This window comes from Pyxicephalus adspersus, chromosome 12 (assembly GCF_032062135.1).
Source record: "Pyxicephalus adspersus chromosome 12, UCB_Pads_2.0, whole genome shotgun sequence".
Taxonomy (NCBI): domain Eukaryota; kingdom Metazoa; phylum Chordata; class Amphibia; order Anura; family Pyxicephalidae; genus Pyxicephalus; species Pyxicephalus adspersus.
In genome coordinates this window covers 45,082,395-45,100,992 of record NC_092869.1, presented here as the reverse complement: position 1 = coordinate 45,100,992, position 18,598 = coordinate 45,082,395, and the positions used below count along the sequence as shown (strand labels likewise).

The following is an 18,598-nucleotide window of genomic DNA, read 5'->3' as shown; positions in this document are numbered from 1 at the left end:
AGAACTCTGCAGACCATTTCCAAAATAAAATTATATTGTGCAAAGAGAAGACGACTTCTTCCAACAACAAAATGTTCCAGGTTCGCAATGTATAAAGTTTATAAAACCGCAAACGCTGTGTTCCTCCCTTCCCAGAAAATCTCAACAAGTACAAAGCAAAATATCAATAAAATAAAAGTCTAAAATACATAAAAGAAAAAAAGTGACTATGACAGCTTTGGACAGCTCTGGGAGGACAAAGGGTGATCTCAGGGAGCTCCTACAGTCCGGCACCATCAATCACTGAAAAAAACAATGTAAAGGTACAGAATTAGAGGGCATTGACCACACCAGAGAAAACTTGTAATTTACACAGAACTCCACTTTTCATATATAAAACTCTAAGTGAATAAATTTAAGGTTTATCACTAACAAATTTTCGGTTGTTCTTACATTTACTTCTATACTTCCTTTACTACAACCTAACGAAACATTTACATCTACAATGTTTTCCTGAGCCATGACATTATTAGGATCTTAGTATAAGGTAGATCTGGCCCCTGGGAGGAGGAACACTCCAGTGGATATCATCACATCATTTCCTCTTTGGGAAGTTAGTGATAGCTTTGAGCTTTTTTAATAAAAGACAGAGAAAGATAGAGTTTTCAGCATAAATATTGAAAATACAATTTGTAGTAAAAGTTTCATACAAAATTATGAAGGAAAATTATAACCTTTTCTCTGTATGTCACAATAGTTTCTTGTGATACATACAAGGTTTTGTTCAGGCCTACTAGGGCGCTATACAGATTTCAACTGACATTAAACAACATTACATCACCATGAGATGGTTAAGTAGGTATGAACCCATTCATATCAACCGTAGTATCCTAAGCGTTTCACCATAGTGAGCTTCCTCTGGGGTGGTGATAGGTCAACAAAAAGTTCTCTATGTGTACATAAAGGGTTCAGGTGATATAATTCAAAATATGGCTTAATCTTGGAAGGAAAATAAAGTAAACCTCAGGATAGAGATGAGCCGTTGAAGAGTTCTGGTGAAATAGGGTAGTGTAGTAGAACCCCCTGTAATAGTATAGTCTCTGTAGATGAAGTAGACTCTAATATAATGCTAAATAGTAGCACAGATCAAACAGGTCTCAATTTCCAGGGAAAATATAGTAGATGCTCCCTAGCAGATGCAGTCAGCAAAGTAGGTTTGCCATATAGGCTTCCACAGTGTAGGTACTGGATTCTACAGAGAAATCTCCTCCTGTTGGTGCTGGAAAGGATTGTTTGCTCGTTTAGATACAGTCTGTTTGACCTGTGCTACTATGTAGCATTATATTAGAAATAGAGTCTACTTCATCTACAGAGACTATACTATTACAGGGGGTTCTACTACACTACCTTATTTTCCCAGAACGCAGCGGCTCATCTCTATCCTGAGGTTTATTTTATTTTCCTTCCAAGATTAAGCCATATTTTGAATTATATCACCTGAACCCTTTATGTACACATAGAAAACTTTTTGTTGACCTATGACTACCCCTAAGGAAGCCCACTATGGTGAAACGCGTAGGATACAACAGTTGTTGTGAATGGGTTCATACCTACTTAACCATTTCATGGTGATGTATATTTGTTTAATGTCAGTTGAAATCTGTATAGCGCCTTAGTAGGCCTGAACAAAACCTTGTATGTATCACAAGAAACTATTGTGACATACAGAGAAAAGGTTATAATGGTCTTTTGTAACTGTGTGAAAATTGACCAAATCCTGTATAGATCATAGGAAACCATTATGACATACAGGAAAAAGGATATCATTTTCTTTCATAATTTTGTATGAAACTTTTACTGCAAATTATATTTTTAATATTTGTGCCGAAAACTATCTTTCTCTGTCTTTTATTCAAATAACTATATATATATATATATATATATATATATATATATATATATATATATATATATATATATATATATTATATATATATATAACCAGGGTTAGGCACAATCAAAATATTACGCTAAAAAAAAAAAATCATAGATATCCACCACACACTACACTTTATTTGAGAAGAACCTTACCTAGCTTGTGACCGTATCCACGTCAATGCGTGTCGGGGAGGAACAGAAGTCTTGGGATGGTAAAATTCACAGTCCATCCGGGTGCAATTACTGCTGAATCTGCAGTGCTGTAACATGAAAAGGACAATGGTTGGGGTAAGAGGCCATCCTGCCTTGCTGTAATATATCAGATCAAATACAGTGAGGAAGTACAAAGTCTACTCTTACCTTGGGGTGATAATATGGGCACTCTGTGTTTTTGCATGCAGGAAAATAACGGCACTGAGCCTTCACATGGCTCTTGGTTGCTGGCTCTGGGGAACAAAGAAAAAAGTTATTCAGAAGCCCTCAAACAAGAAGGGGTCAGTTGTCTCCTTTCACCACCCTAACCCCATGTAATCTGACCGGCACTTATAGCTTCTTCTGCAGCCAACCAGAATACCTGGCACTTCCAGGAATGGGCGAGAGAAAGTCCTAACAACCAATCACTAGCACTGGGAACGGTCACATGACATGGGGAATTATGTCAATTTTTCCCCAAAAGAAGCCAATGTTAGCACTGGCAGTGGAAGAGCTGTAAGGGAATGCAAGCGCAGTAAGCAGGTCAGGGGAGAACCTTTGGCGAAGTCATTGTCACTTTGCCCTGCACAGGAAAGACTTCACTTTGTACTGACTCATGGGTAAAACATTGTCCACAGCAGAGATTGAATTGGGCCCCAGCCCAAATCTCACCCACTGCTTCTCCTATGTATTGAGGTGAATAGGTAATGATTGCAGTATAATGATGTCTATAGCAGCTTGAGGCAGCTCAAAGTTCAGGAGTCAAATAACAATGCCTGGTCAGTACCTTGTTTCACAGGAGGTGGCGCCATCCGTCTGCTGGCATGTGTGTAAGGACAATCTGCTTTGGCACACTTGGCATCAAATTTGCAGTTGGGATGGATAAAGAAGCATTTTTCAGCAAAGCGGCACTTAGGGAAAGCCCTAAAGGAAAGGAATGAAAGCAGCAATAAGATCAGAGGTCAGTCTTCCAATGACAATTCCCTTACAAAAATGTTCAGGCTTTACACAGTAAGCAATAGAGAACAAGGCATAAAGAGGACAATGACGGTGCATCAAGTGCTGTAATTTAAAACTACATTAATTAAATAGTCTTCCCGCCAGCTACCTGTTGATGTATTTGGCACATCCCACTTCACTTTTAAGCTACAGCACATCATATAGTACAAGACGAATAGACAATGACTGCGTCCGCTTCTCCTTTCATTGTGCAGTCACAGGCTGGGAATAGGGAGATCCCTACAAGTAACCTAAAGGATAAGTGCACTGGTCCTGTGTACACCCTTACCCTAAATTAATAAAACCTGCTCCTCCCTAGATTTACACTTACCAAGATCCAACAGCTGTGACTTCAGTCCATACTGCTCCGGGCATTTCAGCTCCATGAACTTCTATGAGGCAAGTTACCAAGGCCGGAGGCGATTGGAGACTCATGGAAGTCTATGGGGCTGTGATGTGCAGGCACAACCAGGAAGTTGAAGACTAAAGAATGAATGTAAATTGGGGAACCTTGGCCAGTATGTAGGGGAAGGGAGGGGGTGAAAAATGGTGAAAGTTAAGGTAGTAATGTGTTTTATATATTTGTTTATACCAAAAAATGACCCGATGACACTGACAGCAAATGTATTTCAAGCTGTCCAGTCGCTAGTTATGTAGTTATTGTATATCTGGTTAACTACATCAAATTACCAGACGGTGCTGACAGCAAACTTTATATAAAGCTTCTTCCTGTTTCAGGGAGGCTAAAACCTTATAGTATGAGTATGACCTTAGAGTATGTTGGATTACACATCCACATCCGGTCACATGTCAATCGGCTCATGGACCCCCAGGTATGAATGGCATTATAGCCAATGCTGCCACATCACCACTCTTGACACGTTCACCAATATGCATCATCACATCACTGCTCTTCCTGATCCAGCCATGACAAATCTGCTATTTATGGCTTAAGAGAAATCATCTTTCACCTTCCACTGTAAAGCCTCTTTAGTTCCTTAGGCTACGTACACGTCAGGTGATTCTCATCCGATAATAGCTTCAGGGCCGATATCAGAGAAGAATCTGGTGTGTGTAGAGCACTTGTGTCCGGACGACCATCCTGGCGGATCCACAGACAACGGACGAGGAACGATCATAATGAACGTGAACGGGAGAGCACAGTGGGGTGCTGCCCTGTCGTTCTCCCTCTCCATAGAGTTCCATAGGTGCTGTATGTACATCGCTCATTCATGCATCAATCAGTCTTTTGTCATTGGAAAGGATTGTGAAAGATCCTTTCCAACATCAATTACTGCACGTGTACCCGGCCGTATCCTATTACTTACTTGCACACAGTAGTTGGGTGGTGATAGGCACAATTCTCTGCATTTTTACAAGCCGGCCAATACTTGCAGCGCTCGTGGATCTTTGCTTTTGCAGGAACAGCAGCTGGATCTGCATCTAAACATATAATGTCAATGAATCATGAGACAGAGAATCAGAAGTGTTATTCACAAACAAGGATGGTCTACCTTGTCAAAAGGAGAGTATAAGACATTTTGTAGATGTAACTCCACCACTGAAATCTCAAATTAGCTTTAACATGTTAATAAAATAGCAACCATTTTCAATCTTTTTGTTAAAACATTATTTGTAGTGATCCGGACATGAAAGTTCTTGTTCAGTCATTTTTTGTCATGTCAGGGTGACAACACATTCCTAACTGTGATTTTATGTTGTCAGACTTCTGATGGCCGATGGTGGTCTATAGTTGTCACCACCAGGAAATCCACGTCTGTCATTTGTAACCCCTATTTATTGTACAGCGCTGAGTAATATGTAATAGTATTGTAAAGTAATATTCAGTCTATGTGGTGTATATGAGAATTACTATCACATTCTGGTTTAAAATCAAACACACCAAGCAATCCATATCAATGCCATGACAATATTCATGTTTTATTTCGCTTTTTTATGAAGTGGTACAAACCTTGTCCCCATGGCGTGGTCTCCTCCACTGGCTCCGGGTTCAATCTGGACAGGACATCCATTCTACGCTTGTCCACTAGAAGAACATCCAAAAAAAAGAAACTGAAGAACATAAATGCTATTAGCCCATAAAGGATTCTTTTCTTATTTCCTCTCATTTTTTGTTGCAATTATTGTTACTTTCAACCCTTGGTCAATATGAGGACAATAGGTTCTTCTAAATTGGTTGATGCAAACTCACTCAAGTGGCGGCATGGCTTACAGTTATTATAACTTCACCGTGCCCCATGCTTGTATTGTATCCCCCATCAACCCTAGAAAACAATGTGTTACCATGTTGGAAATTATTGGCCCCATTTGTGACAGTTTCTGCAATACAGGGAAATAGCCCAAGATGATGAAAAGTTTAGCAGCTCTTTAATTAAATCTGCAGAATATTACCTCTGTGCACTCCCATTCCCAGCAGCATATCTCACCAATACACACACCAATGGCAGATTAGCAGAAGCTTAGCTCCCAGTTGTACTGTGCATTAGAGAAAGAAGAACGAAGGGGTGCAGGAAGCTGCTGGCACCATGCAAATATTTCTAAACCTAGTGGAAAAGGACGAATCGAGCCGTGCATGTGTAGAAAGAAGTGGTGAAGTTATTTCCCAGAAATAAAGCTGGAGAAAATCAATGGAAATCAATTGCAAAGTTAAAGAGTATAACCAAGTACAAGTGTTCCTAAACAAAAGCTGCCATGGGAGAAATGCTGTTGCCTATTTTAAAAGGAGACACTTCCCCAGCTGATATTGGAGCTCCAACCTGCAAACTTGTTCTGGGTCAGTGACTAGGGGGAGGGGGGCATTTATTAAGGAGAGAAGGAATAATTATCCATTCTCTGGAAACCACAAATTTTAATGCAAGTCATTTTTTAAAAGCCGTACATACCCTGCAAGCTGTGGTGAGGAGCCGACACCCCACACATTATGCAGAGGAGTGAAATCCTTGTAAATACATTGTGATCTACAAACTGGTGCAAAATGATGGAGGAAGGTGAAAGCCAGGGTGGCAGAGATGCAAGACAAAAAATAAAGGGTACAAACCTTGTCCCCAGGTTGCAGTCTCCTCCATCGGCTCTGGGTACAGTCTGGAGAGAATGCCCATTCTACGTTCATCAACTAGAAGACCATAAAGGTTTAGATTAACCTTAAAATGTCTCAGATGTCACTTCCTACTCCTTTTAGAAGCAAGAGTTCCCTGGCTTAAGAGTTCCCTGGCTCAAACCTACAAACATTTTTAAATCTAAGGGGCCCATTTATTTATTATTTAATAAATCACCACCTACAGATATCACCATACGGTTTACTGATCATGTCTGCATTTTACAAGCTTTTCCTGCAGGCTGCACATTGTGCAAGAGGTGAGGATGGTGGAGGATAGTGGAGTCTGAATATGGTGGAGACCCAAGATAATGAAAGGTGGTACAAAGTGAGGATGGAGGAGTCTCAGGATGGAGGAAACTGAAGATGGTGAAGGATAATGGAGGTGAAGATGCTGGAAACCCACAATTTTGTTTTCAAAATGGTGAACGATGAAGAGGACCCATGGCAATGATATAGCAAAAAGAGAAGGGCTGTAAACGGGCTACACGTGTATTGTGGGGGAGTCCCACTCTTTCTGAGCTGCTGCAGGCAGTGGTCTTGCTGCGGTTTTCTGTCACACCAATTACTCTGACCAAAATCTAAGCTACCAAATCAATATGAAAGCAGGAATTTTGTGACTGATGTGGGGATTTGGAAGTGAGAATGGTGGCAACCCAAAGTTGTGGTCTAAAACGGTGAAAAATGATAAAGACCCATGCAAGATGGTGTAATAAAAAGGGAGGGGGCCGTACAAAAAAGAAAAGGCTACACATGTATTGTGGTGGAGTCAGAACAAGATGAAAGTTTGATGTGATAAATGCAACACTTCAATGGAAGGTGTCCAAACTTTTTTTTTTTTTTTTTACCAGGATAAGCCAACACGTTTCAGGGGCTGTGTACATGTTCCACTGGAGGGATGCTTTCATTTCAAACCCACCAGACATGACTTAGAAGTGACCACATAGGAAGTACTATAATAGTAATACTCCAGCATCAACATGACAGGCTTTTATTTCTTAAAAACCGAGTACTAATTGATTCCTTAAAGCTTAGGTATGGTCCAGCCCGCTTCCCCTAGACTCTATGAGTCATCAATACAAATTTCACAAAGCCGCTGCCTTTTGGGACATCTGCTTACACAGGTATAAGCGACGGAGTCAGAGCAGCTACATCCACAGAACAGATGAAGCTCATTTGGTTGCTCTGTTCTTGTACAGCAATCAATATATAGATAAATTAACAAACACGAGTTCAATGTGCATGACCAGCATGAGGTTTACATTCCCCAAAAAAATGGTCCTTTTTCTCTACCTTCCCTGTTGTCCTCTGCTGGCGCTTCCTCTGCTTCCTCCTGATAACGCAACATAGAGGCTCTGCTCTTCATTAGGATCAATTCCTCTTCAGGAACAGGACGAGCCCGCGGAGCCACGGGAACAGTCTGCTTTTGTGGAGCTGAGCACACAAGATTATTATTATTATTTTTTATTATTACACAGTATTTATATAGCACCAACATATTATGCAGCCCTGTACAAAGTACTTAGTCATGTCACTAGCTGCACCTCAAAGGAGCTCACAATCTAATGTCCCTACCATAGTCATATGTCATTAATACAGTCAATGGGCAATTTTGGGAGGAGCCAATTAACCTAACTGCATGTTTCTGGAATGTGGGAGGAAACCGGAGTTCCCAGACAAACACAGGGATAACCTGCAAACTCCATGCAGATAGTGTCCTGGCTGAGATTCAAACCAGGAACCCAGCGCTGCAAAGGCCAGAGTGCTAACCACTGAGCCACCGTGCTGCCCAAGAATAGACAAAAAGTTTACATGTTTTTGCCTATTTCATTCATAATTCTGCAAAAATGTATTCATAAAACATTTTTAAAAGAGTATTGAGCGTGTAAGCAGAAATCACCAATAACCAAAGTACCAGATTGTGCTCAGCAACCAAAGCAGTGTGGAAGAAACAGAGAAGAAAAATACAAGTGGCTGGTGGGGCCACCATTAATGGGAACAAGGACAGGTTCATTCTACAATATTTCAAGAGATAAAACTGTTCACATATATTTGGAACTTTTGCAAGAGAACGAAGGTTTTTAAATGTATTTTGGGATTTTATGTAGTATTAATATTCCTTGATACATTAACAACATTTTTCAAACTTCAATAAAATATACAATACAAAACAAACAAGCAGATTTAAAGGACCTCTTGTTAAACAGACTTCCAAATATAATCTCCATACATACACAGTTGCAGAACTAGGTCAGCTTCATCAGGTGAAAGGAGAGGTGAGTATTCTAGGTCTCCTCTCACCTGATGAAGCAGACATAGTTCTGTGAAACGCGTTGATACCACATAATAACATAGCTGGTGTTTGGTATATAAACCTAATGCAACTGTGTAGGTATGTATGGAGGAGATTATATTTTGACGTTTGAGGTCTTTTAAATATGTTTGTTTTGTATATTTTAATGAAGTTTGAAATAAAATTTACATAAAAATGTTTTAATGCATCATGGAATATTAATACAATACCACATTAAATCCCAACATACATTTAAAAACTTTCAATCTCTTGCACAAGTCCCACTTATAGAAACTGGGAAGTGGTTTATTAATTCTACCAATCACTGACCTCACTTGAGTATTCACATATATATTCACTGACTTAACCACAGATCTGCTTTGATACGATCCGCACTATTGTCCTTGTAACATAAATCAGCCATGAAATGACAGAGGAAGCCCCTCTATGCATATCAAAGCTCTTTACGTTTTAGGATTTCCAGAGAGTCCTGTTATTCCCCTAATAGGGGTATATTAAGATCTTTAGCTGGATGGTCAGAAGAAGTCGATTTTATTATGATAAAACAGGATATATATAGCGCCAACATAATATGCAGCGCTGTACATTAATTTTAAGCATTTTCTGCCTACTTACAATTATCTGAACATTTTTATAGAAGTCAAATAAAGTGAATGAGACCACCAATAAAAGGGAGAGCAACTTTATTGTCAGCCAGTGAGCCCTATAATATCAGTGCTTCAGTTATACTTCTCCCATAATATACAATATACACCACAAGTGCTAAAATAACGTCCAGTCATCAGAAGCGCTTCCCTCCTCTCTATGTTAGAGGGACACAGGGAAGCCAAGGCAAAACAAAACCTGCTGTTCTGGTCCTCTGCTCTCACTATCATCCAAAGTGTTTGTAAATGACATCACATACAAGTACCTGGGATGGATGATGAGGGTGATCATGATGATCAACACAACAGAACGAATAGCTATGACTTAAAGCTACTTTTCTCTACCACTCTGCTAATATTAAGACGTCTGACAATAAGCTTGAAAACCAAGGATGTAAGTGGCCAGTCACATGGCCATAATCAACCTACTATGAACATACCTCGCTCTGGAATTTACGAACATCAAAATGGAAAATATCTCCGACTGTTATCCCAGGGATCCTACAACATCATCATTGCAAATTATCCTTACTGAAGAACCAGTGAGAAGCTATAAATGGCATATGAAATCTGAAGACTTTTCCTGTGAAGTTACCGTTACCAGCCATACTCCATCCTAAACTTCTCACACCAGTTTTATTTAATTTTTCAACCTTCTTTCTACTGCAATGTAAAACCAAGGATCTCCTTGATACCATCATTTTGATGTCCCAGAACATGCAGACAGCTTTATTTTTGGCCTTTGTTGACTTTTACCGCCCTAGCCCCATCTCAGAAACAACTTACATCCTATGCATACCCCTGAGGAAGCCCAAAAAGGCGAAACACGTTGATTTACAATATGTGCTAACACAAGCTAGCTGTTTTTGATGTCTAATATGTAACCAATGGGCTCTGGATAAATTACACAAAATTTTGTAGATATATGATCATCGGCTACAAAACCCCTTCTATCTTTTTATGTATTACTTTGTGACAACATATAAGGGGGGGGTCTGCTCAAACCACTAGTAAAACTATAGAGAGATTAGCAGATTCATCAATCCGTCCCTTTTAAAATGGAAAATATAAAAAAAGGTAAACAGAGGCTGCATACTCAGGCGATCCATTCTATTGTATTGAGAGGGGAAGAGGGAGGACGACCAAGACGCACCCTGCTGTGCTCTTCTCCCTTGACTTGTGTAGCGTTCATTCCCCCTCGGTTGTTCATGGATCCATTCTGATTAATCTATGAACAATGTTTGGTGACCGCTGTACACAACACAGATTTTCACCTGAGAGGAGCGCGATCGTTCGTCACGGGTGATAATCATCAGACACGTGTGCCTAGCCTTACTTACAATTGATACAAGTGCATTATTTCAACACTGAACTCGGTCATCTAACATGAACTGCACAATCTATGACTAGGATTGGACAATTCCCCTGGATCATCTTGTTACCTGTAGAGTAACTGGTTGTTTTAGTAATAGATTCCTGAGCTTCAGAAATGGCTTTCAGAATTAGGTTCTTGTTTGCTTGTTTTGAAGGTGGGAGAGTAGGTCTGAAAAAAAAATAAAAAAAAAAGCTTACAAATCCATCAATATTACATCAAAGGAATCATTCCCTACAGGTGGTTCTAACCCATGAAAATATTTGGATGGCTACAAGACATTGACAAGGACCACTTGAGGAAGATTAAAAATCATACATCATCTGATGTTACTAAATATTTCATAGCATATCAAACTGCAGACTGAGATTTATTAATAGCACAAAGTGTAGAATTGGCCCCTCAGAGTGAAGGGGCCCTGAATACAAGTGCTGTCTCCAATGGGTTGTGGAGTCGGAAGCAATTAGACCTGGAGAAGAGGTTCGCAAAAACATACCGACTGACTGTACAGCCCAGAAAAAAAATGGAGATTGTACCCTCTCTGCTGACATCACAGCTTGGAGCAGTAGCCTCAGCTGAACTCTAAGCACGCCATGATCATAGCACAGGATGATGGATCTGGCTGCATACATTGGGGTGTTCAGATGAATAATGGCCTTAGAAGTCAGTTCCTGTGTGCAGAACATTCTATAAAACTGGTGAAAAAGTTCATCTAAACCTTATGCCTCCAAATCTGCAAAATGTCAACTTTGCACCAAGTTGGATTTCAAGCACACCTTGCTTCCTGTATCCCAAAATGCAATGCAGAAAGCTTCTTGTAGGTTACATACAATTCCACGGACAACAGATATTTTATGTAAACAGACTGAATACCTTCTCTCTGGTCTCGAAGGAACAGACACACTGCTGGGTAAAGCAGCAGCCCAAGAGATGTAATCTTCCTCCTCCTCTTCTTCTTCCTCCTCCTCAAACTCCTTCAAAAACCTTTTCACCTTCACCACTGAACTGGCAACAGGGATCCTTCGTTTCCGGGACCCTTCCAACTATGAGACAGCAAAATGATACACTGATCAACCAGTTAAAATTCCTCATCATGAGCAGCTTCCATGTCAAGTAAACCACGAGTATATTTTTTCATATAAAACGTAACCGTGCAACATATTTGGCCACCTTTGGGCATGCTCAATCCTCTATCATCCATGTTCCCTACACTATCTCCAGGTGATCATCAATGCACCACTGTAGCCTTTAGGATCTTATTGGATGCCAATATGAAGTGTCCATGTTACCCAGACAGTGGACATGTGAAGAATCACACCAATCCTCTTTTCAGAACAGATTTGGGACCAGGCACATCACATGACCATGGATTTAGAGGATTTTTTTTTTTTTAAGTTTTTAGTTGGCAAAGGTTATGCACAGAGGGCAGCTTTAGGGAACTCCTGCTTAAATAAATATGGAGGATTCCAGTGTTGCCATCTTTCAGTTGCCCAGATATTTCTGGATTCAGTACGAGAAATTGGAACTAAAAGAGTCAGAGCTCCTGGTCTACATACTGCTTCCAGGTCAGTGACTGGGGAGGTACTGGAGTTGGCCATTCATAGGACTTGTCCTTATACAAAAAACCTACATACCGTTTGTAATGTTCTCTCTGAGCCTACTGCAGATTTGAAAGTGTCCTCTGCTCGACTGGCCTCTCGCATTTCATAGGGTTTGTTGCCAATGGCTCTGTTACCATGGAAGGTGGACTGCCTTGGGTGGACAGGGTCACTCTGGGGCAGTCTATGTACGGTACTGCGTTCATCCAGGCGGTGTGTGCTTCCTGGTGGTCTGTACACCTGAGCCGAAGGTCTTTGTGTCCTTGGAAGAGGGTAATCAGCTGGCCTCTGCCTGGGATGAAATGGACTTCCTGAGCTACAGCTTAAGTCCTCATTGAAAGCATCGTCCATGTCCAGTTTAATGTCAATGATGTCCTCTGATGGAGTCGATTCCTGGAGAGGTTTCACCGCAGAGGTCAGGCGAGCAGCTACAGCAGCCTCAGTGGACACTCTATAAAAAAAACATTTGCATGGCAATTAATTACAAAAATACAAAATCTGTTTTGCTGAAAAACAACAAACTAAAATATTAAAGTATCAAACAGCAACAAAAAGAGCACTGTCTGTCCTGCGTAGTATATAAGAATCTGTCGGCTTTCTAACCACAAATTTAAAACCCAACATTTCATAATGCAAACTCATGCAGACACATAATGCCCAGTACATTAATCATACATTACCTGTCAGAGCCATACTGTGAATGGGAGCTGCTGGGCACCACGCCGTAGAATTTCTCCTGCCGTTGTGGCTGGGATTCTCTCCCAGAATCCTCTCTGCTCTGGCTCTTCAGGGGTGGCATGCTACTATTGAAGATGATGGCCTCTGAGGCCTTAAGGCTGTTGGATCCTGGAAGAGACAAAAGAAATTAAATCTTTCAAGATCCTTTTCAATTACAAAAGACTGAACGATGCATGAATAAGCACTGTAAATACAGCGCTGGTCTGCTCTATGGAGAGGGGGACAACGACGGAGCGGCACCCCACTGTGCTCTCTCCCCTTCGCTTTCATTATGATCATTCCTCATCTGTAAATCTGCCAGGACGGTCATCACAATGGCGGACAACGATCACTGTACACACACCAGAATCTATCCCTGAGGCGATTATCGGATGAGAATTATCTGACGTGTACATAGCCTTACATTGTACATTCCCTTCTCTCAGCCACATATGGCATGCCACATTTAAAGATCTGAAGTGTGTTACTAGCAGGTCCTGTGAATTCTACAGAAAGACTAGAATACAACTCATCAAGGAGAGGAGCTGGCAGTATGTTATGAGGACAGCAGGGCTGCACAGTGATGAAGGTAAGTATTTAAGGTTGTACTGTGCAATGAAAGGTGGGGGGGGGGGGTGCAGGGTATTTAATAAAGTGTAAGTGAACCTATCCTTCAATGTTAACTTTACAATGAACCCAACTTTAACACTTAACCTTGGCAGTAACATTGATAATTATTCTGAAAGTGAGGAACAATCCACATTGCTCTTTGGTGTCCATTGTGATGATACAAATGCTAAATCTAGACTGAGGAAATCACATGGGATATGGCGAAGGATAAATTGTGTTCTACTTTACTATACAAACATTGTTCAGTAGTACCGACCTGGAGTGACAGCACGTAGCTTATCCAGCACCCCCTGTAACCTGAGGAAACAAAAGAGATCACAAGCAGTTAAGCAATGGACATATAAATATGAAAATGTGTTGTGAGAATTACAAAGCTATTGCTGACCCGTTTTATGCTATAAAACTAATGAACTCCAACACTTTCTGAGTTTCTGGCTTTATAAACATTTGCAGATTTTGTGTTTTGGATTCACTTTGATTGCATTTGCTCAATGCTTGTTTGAGGGACATAAATTTCTAAACCCAGAGACAGCCAGGAAATCAGCACCTTCAGGAGGTCATTATGATATTCCTCTTGTCATGTGTATTCTATAAGATGTGCATATTAGCTGTGACACCTCACTGGCTGCATACTTATACCAGTTCAGAGAAGAAAGCTTTGCAAGAAGGAGAAGAAAGACCAACCTGCAGCCTGCAATCAGAAAGCTCCTTTGTACTAGTGATAATTATATTTCCTAGCTATTCTACCAATATCCATATGTAATGAAAGTAGTAACCATTTAGTGCTGCACTTATCCCTGCAGCGAGGTGAGAACAATATTGCCCTATACATAAATTTATATACTGCTGTGATCCTTGTGGTAGCAAACCCTTCCTTACTCACAGAGCCCAACAATCATCTGAAATCTGCAGCAACCAAAACCCCCTTTGCTATAGCCACCAAGTCACCTCACCACCATGACATCTATGGGCATCAAGACCCCCTGCTATCGCCACTGACACCTTCAGCCATCAAGTCTCACCCCACCACCACCTTCATATCAACCATGACACTTAAAGGCGTATTGCTATAACCATGAACACATCAAAATTACAGATTAAGATGCCACATTATGGCCACCAAGACCTCCAAGCCCATCAAGTTACCAGGACCTAATAATAGACAGTCCAACAATTATCTGACCATGCTGGAATCCCAGAATAAGGAGACATCAGAGTTACAGCTAAACCTACCATGGACCCCTACAATGCCACCAAGAGATCCACAGCTACCAGGACACCGTGCTTTATTCACCCAGACTCCCCACTATAGTGTGCAGAAACTAATGCAGATAGGGTTACCATGTGGTGAAGCGCAGGGTGTTATTCCCAAGGAAGAGTGACAAGTCGTCCGTCATCTGCTCCTGACTTTTCTTATTTGCTACCATCACCATGATGTAATCTGGGAGTTCCTCGTCTGGTGGAAGAACAAATATAAATGGTTAGTTTACTGGAGAACTAAGGGTTAGATCTGCTGGTCACCCTGACTGCATGTGTAGGTATGCACACAGGGACGTTTCCCCCGTGTGTGGGTACGCAAGTAGGAATGTTTGTTCTCTGTGTGTAGGAAGGTGCACATGTAGCCTGGTGCCCGTGTTCTCCGCGTGCGGGTTAGTCCCATCATCTAAAACATGGCAGTGCAATGATTGGCTTCCAGAGTACATGTTAGACCTGCGAAGCCTCCTCACCACTTCCCATTAGTCTGCACTGAGATGCTGATTGATGCAGGGAAAGGAAGATCACCAATGAGTTTTGGGGGAATTGGACTCCTGGTCCATGCCGTGCTCGGGGAATCCATTCACCAGACCCTCAGATGTCAGCATTGGGTATGGAGAGACCAGGAGATCTCCACTCCCAGAAGCGCTGATTTCTTGCGATTCCTCCTTACGATTGCAGCAATTAGTGGGGTGGTGTGCAAGACATGCGACTCCTTGCAGGGAGCTCCTGAGTTTGGGTGACACTCATAATAAATGCGGCTCAGCCCTTCCTATAGAAATATGTTTTGCTTGCCATTCAGTTACTCCGAGGAAAGCGACTGTCACACAGCAGTTATTATTTCTGTTACTGCAGCAATCTTCCCCCTTCTTAGGATAGGAGTTACGCGAGGATGAGATTAGAGTGTAAGCTCCTGTGGGACAAAGAATGATCCACCAAATACAGACTCACCCACATAGGCTCCCAGCTCCTGCAGCTTCCCCTTTATGGCCGTCTGGAAGGAAGAGAATGGTGGGAGTTAGAAATGACGACATGAGATATAAATCCAATACAAATATAACGCAGGACAGAGCCGCTTCTGTGTCACAGGATCAGCAGAGATTTATAAATACAACTTACACCTATAGGTGTCCACATTCCTCCTACATTCACCCACCCTGACAGGCATGGCCTGTCACCCCAATCACAATGTGTAATAAATTCTATATAAACCCGACAGCTACAATCTCACAGAAACTTCAGCGTGTTCATAGAATTTAAAAGCCAAAATAATGTTTTGTAATGAAGGTTCATATGTAGGCGCCTATTGTTATAGGGTGACAACGCTCTATTACACAATGGTCCTGTGTTGTCACCCCATCACATGCAATGGAGACTGGTCTGCTGTTGTCACCTCTTGGAAGCTGTTCTGGGGCAATTCTCCATATGGGGGGGGCGGGTCAGACGGGGCCCTGCCAGGGGCAATTCTCCATTTGGGGGAGGGGTCAGACGGGGGCCTGCCAGGGGCAATTCTCCATATGGGGGGCTCAGACGGGGCCCTGCCAGGGGCAATTCTCTGTATAGGGGGGAAGGGTCAGACAGAGCTCTTCCAGGGGCAATTCTCCATATGGGGTGGGTGGGGGTCATGCAAGGCCCTCCAGGGGCAATTCTCTGTATAAGGGGGCAATTATCCATATCAATTCTCTGTAGAGGGGGGGAAGGGTCAGACAGGGCTCTTCCAAGGGCACTTCTCCATTTGGGGGGGGGGGGGGGGGGGGGTCATGCAGGGCCCCTCCAGAGGCATATGGGAGTCATATGAAGCCCTTTCCTAGGACAATCTCTCCTATAAGGTCAGGCTGGGCCGTTCCTCCCACAGAGCCGTACGTCCGGTCAGTCACGGTCACTCACCCTGATCTTGCGGCTGATTTCGGTGCCGATCTCCATGGCTCTCCCGGTCACCAGGCCTCGGTAGTCAGACTATCCGAGATGTTGGACTCAGCTGTCACATGATAGCGACACCCAGCGGAGCGGAGGATAAAGCGCATCATGCAAGCCCCGCCCAGCTACCCGGGGACGTCAATCACAGCCCCGCACAGTGTCACGTGATCAGTCGCCTGCTGCGCACACTGCTGGGAATTAATGGATTTTCTTTATCTAAAATGTAAAAAAATTCTAGTTTTTCATCGGTGATCTCCACCCTTCAGTGAATTAGAGGGCTTCTGTGTCCTGTAATATCTGACAGGCTGTGCATAGCTCTTCTCTATCACATAACTAGGTGACAACACAACTCAGAATCTACAGTTGGGAAGCCTCTGTTGTCACCCCCTTTCCTCCAGGCAATTCAATATACCAACAATGATCAGAAGTCTGTGCCTCAAGTTGCCAATGCACCTCTCTTTTCTGCTCCCACTGCCAGAAACATTAATTTTATTATTAATAATAAAAAGGATTTTTATAGCGCCAACATATTACATAGCACTGTACATTAGGTTACTAAGTTTTAAGAGGCAACAGGTACACATCAGGTGCATTTAAACTGTATGTACCCCAACAATAAACTTCTCTAGAAACCTAATTCCTGGCAGGAAAAATTTTTTTATATCCCCCAATAACAACAAAAAATATAAATCCACTTTTTGGGCCCCAAATTCCTTAGAAAACCTGGATATTACCTTGTAAAGATAGCTGTGACCTTATCACTGTGCTGTACATAGAATGAGCAGAGAGCAGGGGTGTGGGAGGGGCCCAGAAGCTCCACCCACAACAGGCTGCAATCAGGAAACTACAGTAGGGGGCAGAGACAAGACCGGTCACCCTGCACAAGGAGAGAGAGCAGCAGTGACTGGTCTGTATTACAGGAAGTGTCACCCTGGATTACTGCACAGATCTGAAATACACAATACACATGGATCTTGGAATATTTATTCTTGTTATATTTGTTCAATAAGTGCAACAATGCCTGATGATTATTCCTGAGATTTAGACTTGTCTTGCATCTTGCATGATCCCTCCCCCAGCTCTTACAGAATGATTCACATTTATAATGTACTCTTTACTCTCAACTCTTTAATAATGACCCAAAAACCGGGTGGTTGCTGAAAAGTGTCGGGTGGTGCACCCAGCTACAAGGGGCCAGGGGCAACACAGCACTTGATGTGTACAGCATGGGGTCTTGTTTATATTTTGCCCTAACAAATGGTAAAATAATTATATTTCTTCTACATGTAATACAAATCACTAAATTATTGAACAAAAATTCCAAAAACCACTCCTGTATGGGGTCCTCAGTTTTATCATTGGGGTGACTGAGGGCCCATTTATATACATGAGAGGGGTGCTGCCTACCCAACAGACCCATCCAATAACATTGATGACCCACAGTGCTTCCAGACAATCAGAAGAGAGAAATCCTGTAGAGGAAGAGTTACATTGTATACAAATTCCATGATAAAAAAACTTACAGATTGCCTCTCATCTGTTCTTACTTCCTGTCCTAGGGTGACAACACTTACTGACTGCACTGTACATATGGAAGGGCCACAAAGCAAAAAACTTCATTGTCTAGGTTTCATATCAGATCTTACATTCAGGGTCTGTGGACTGTAAGCCCCCAACAATCCTCTGGGTCAGGACAAATGTAATGTAAATTGTCATTAGGGGCAGCAAGGTGGCTCAGTGGTTAGCACTCCGACCTTTGCAGCACTGGGTCCCCAGGTTGGAATCTCGGCCAGGACACTATCTGCATGGAGTTTGCAGGTTCTCCCTGTGTTTGCGTGGGTTTCCTCCCACAATCCAAAAACATGGAGTTGGGTTAATTGGCTTCCCCCCAAAATTGACCTTAGATTGCATTAAAGACCTATGACTATG

General features: G+C 42.0%; 1 protein-coding gene across 1 annotated transcript; it reads right to left on the bottom strand.

Annotated features, from left to right (window-relative positions):
- Positions 1–16: 16 nt before the first annotated feature.
- Positions 17–16,781, bottom strand: ZC3H14 (zinc finger CCCH-type containing 14). The gene is made up of 16 exons (XM_072427671.1): positions 16,640–16,781; positions 15,704–15,746; positions 14,840–14,954; positions 13,755–13,795; positions 12,832–12,997; positions 12,188–12,602; positions 11,427–11,596; positions 10,624–10,724; positions 7,517–7,657; positions 6,167–6,241; positions 5,059–5,155; positions 4,437–4,574; positions 2,897–3,033; positions 2,278–2,363; positions 2,071–2,177; positions 17–282 (listed from the first exon to the last, which is right to left on the bottom strand). The coding sequence occupies exons 1-16, from the start codon at positions 16,673–16,675 to the stop codon at positions 276–278; spliced, it is 1,875 nt and encodes a 624-aa protein (XP_072283772.1). The 5' UTR covers positions 16,676–16,781; the 3' UTR covers positions 17–275.
- Positions 16,782–18,598: the final 1,817 nt, after the last annotated feature.

Coding starts and splice junctions, on each gene's coding strand:
- ZC3H14 (XM_072427671.1), bottom strand. CDS start 16,675: ATGGAGATCGGCACCGAAATCAGCCGCAAGATCAGG. Junction 15,747..16,639: donor AAATCAGCCGCAAGATCAGG/GTGAGTGACCGT, acceptor TCTTCCTTCCAG/ACGGCCATAAAGGGGAAGCT. Junction 4,575..5,058: donor TTGTACCACTTCATAAAAAA/GCGAAATAAAAC, acceptor CTCTGTCTCATG/ATTCATTGACATTATATGTT.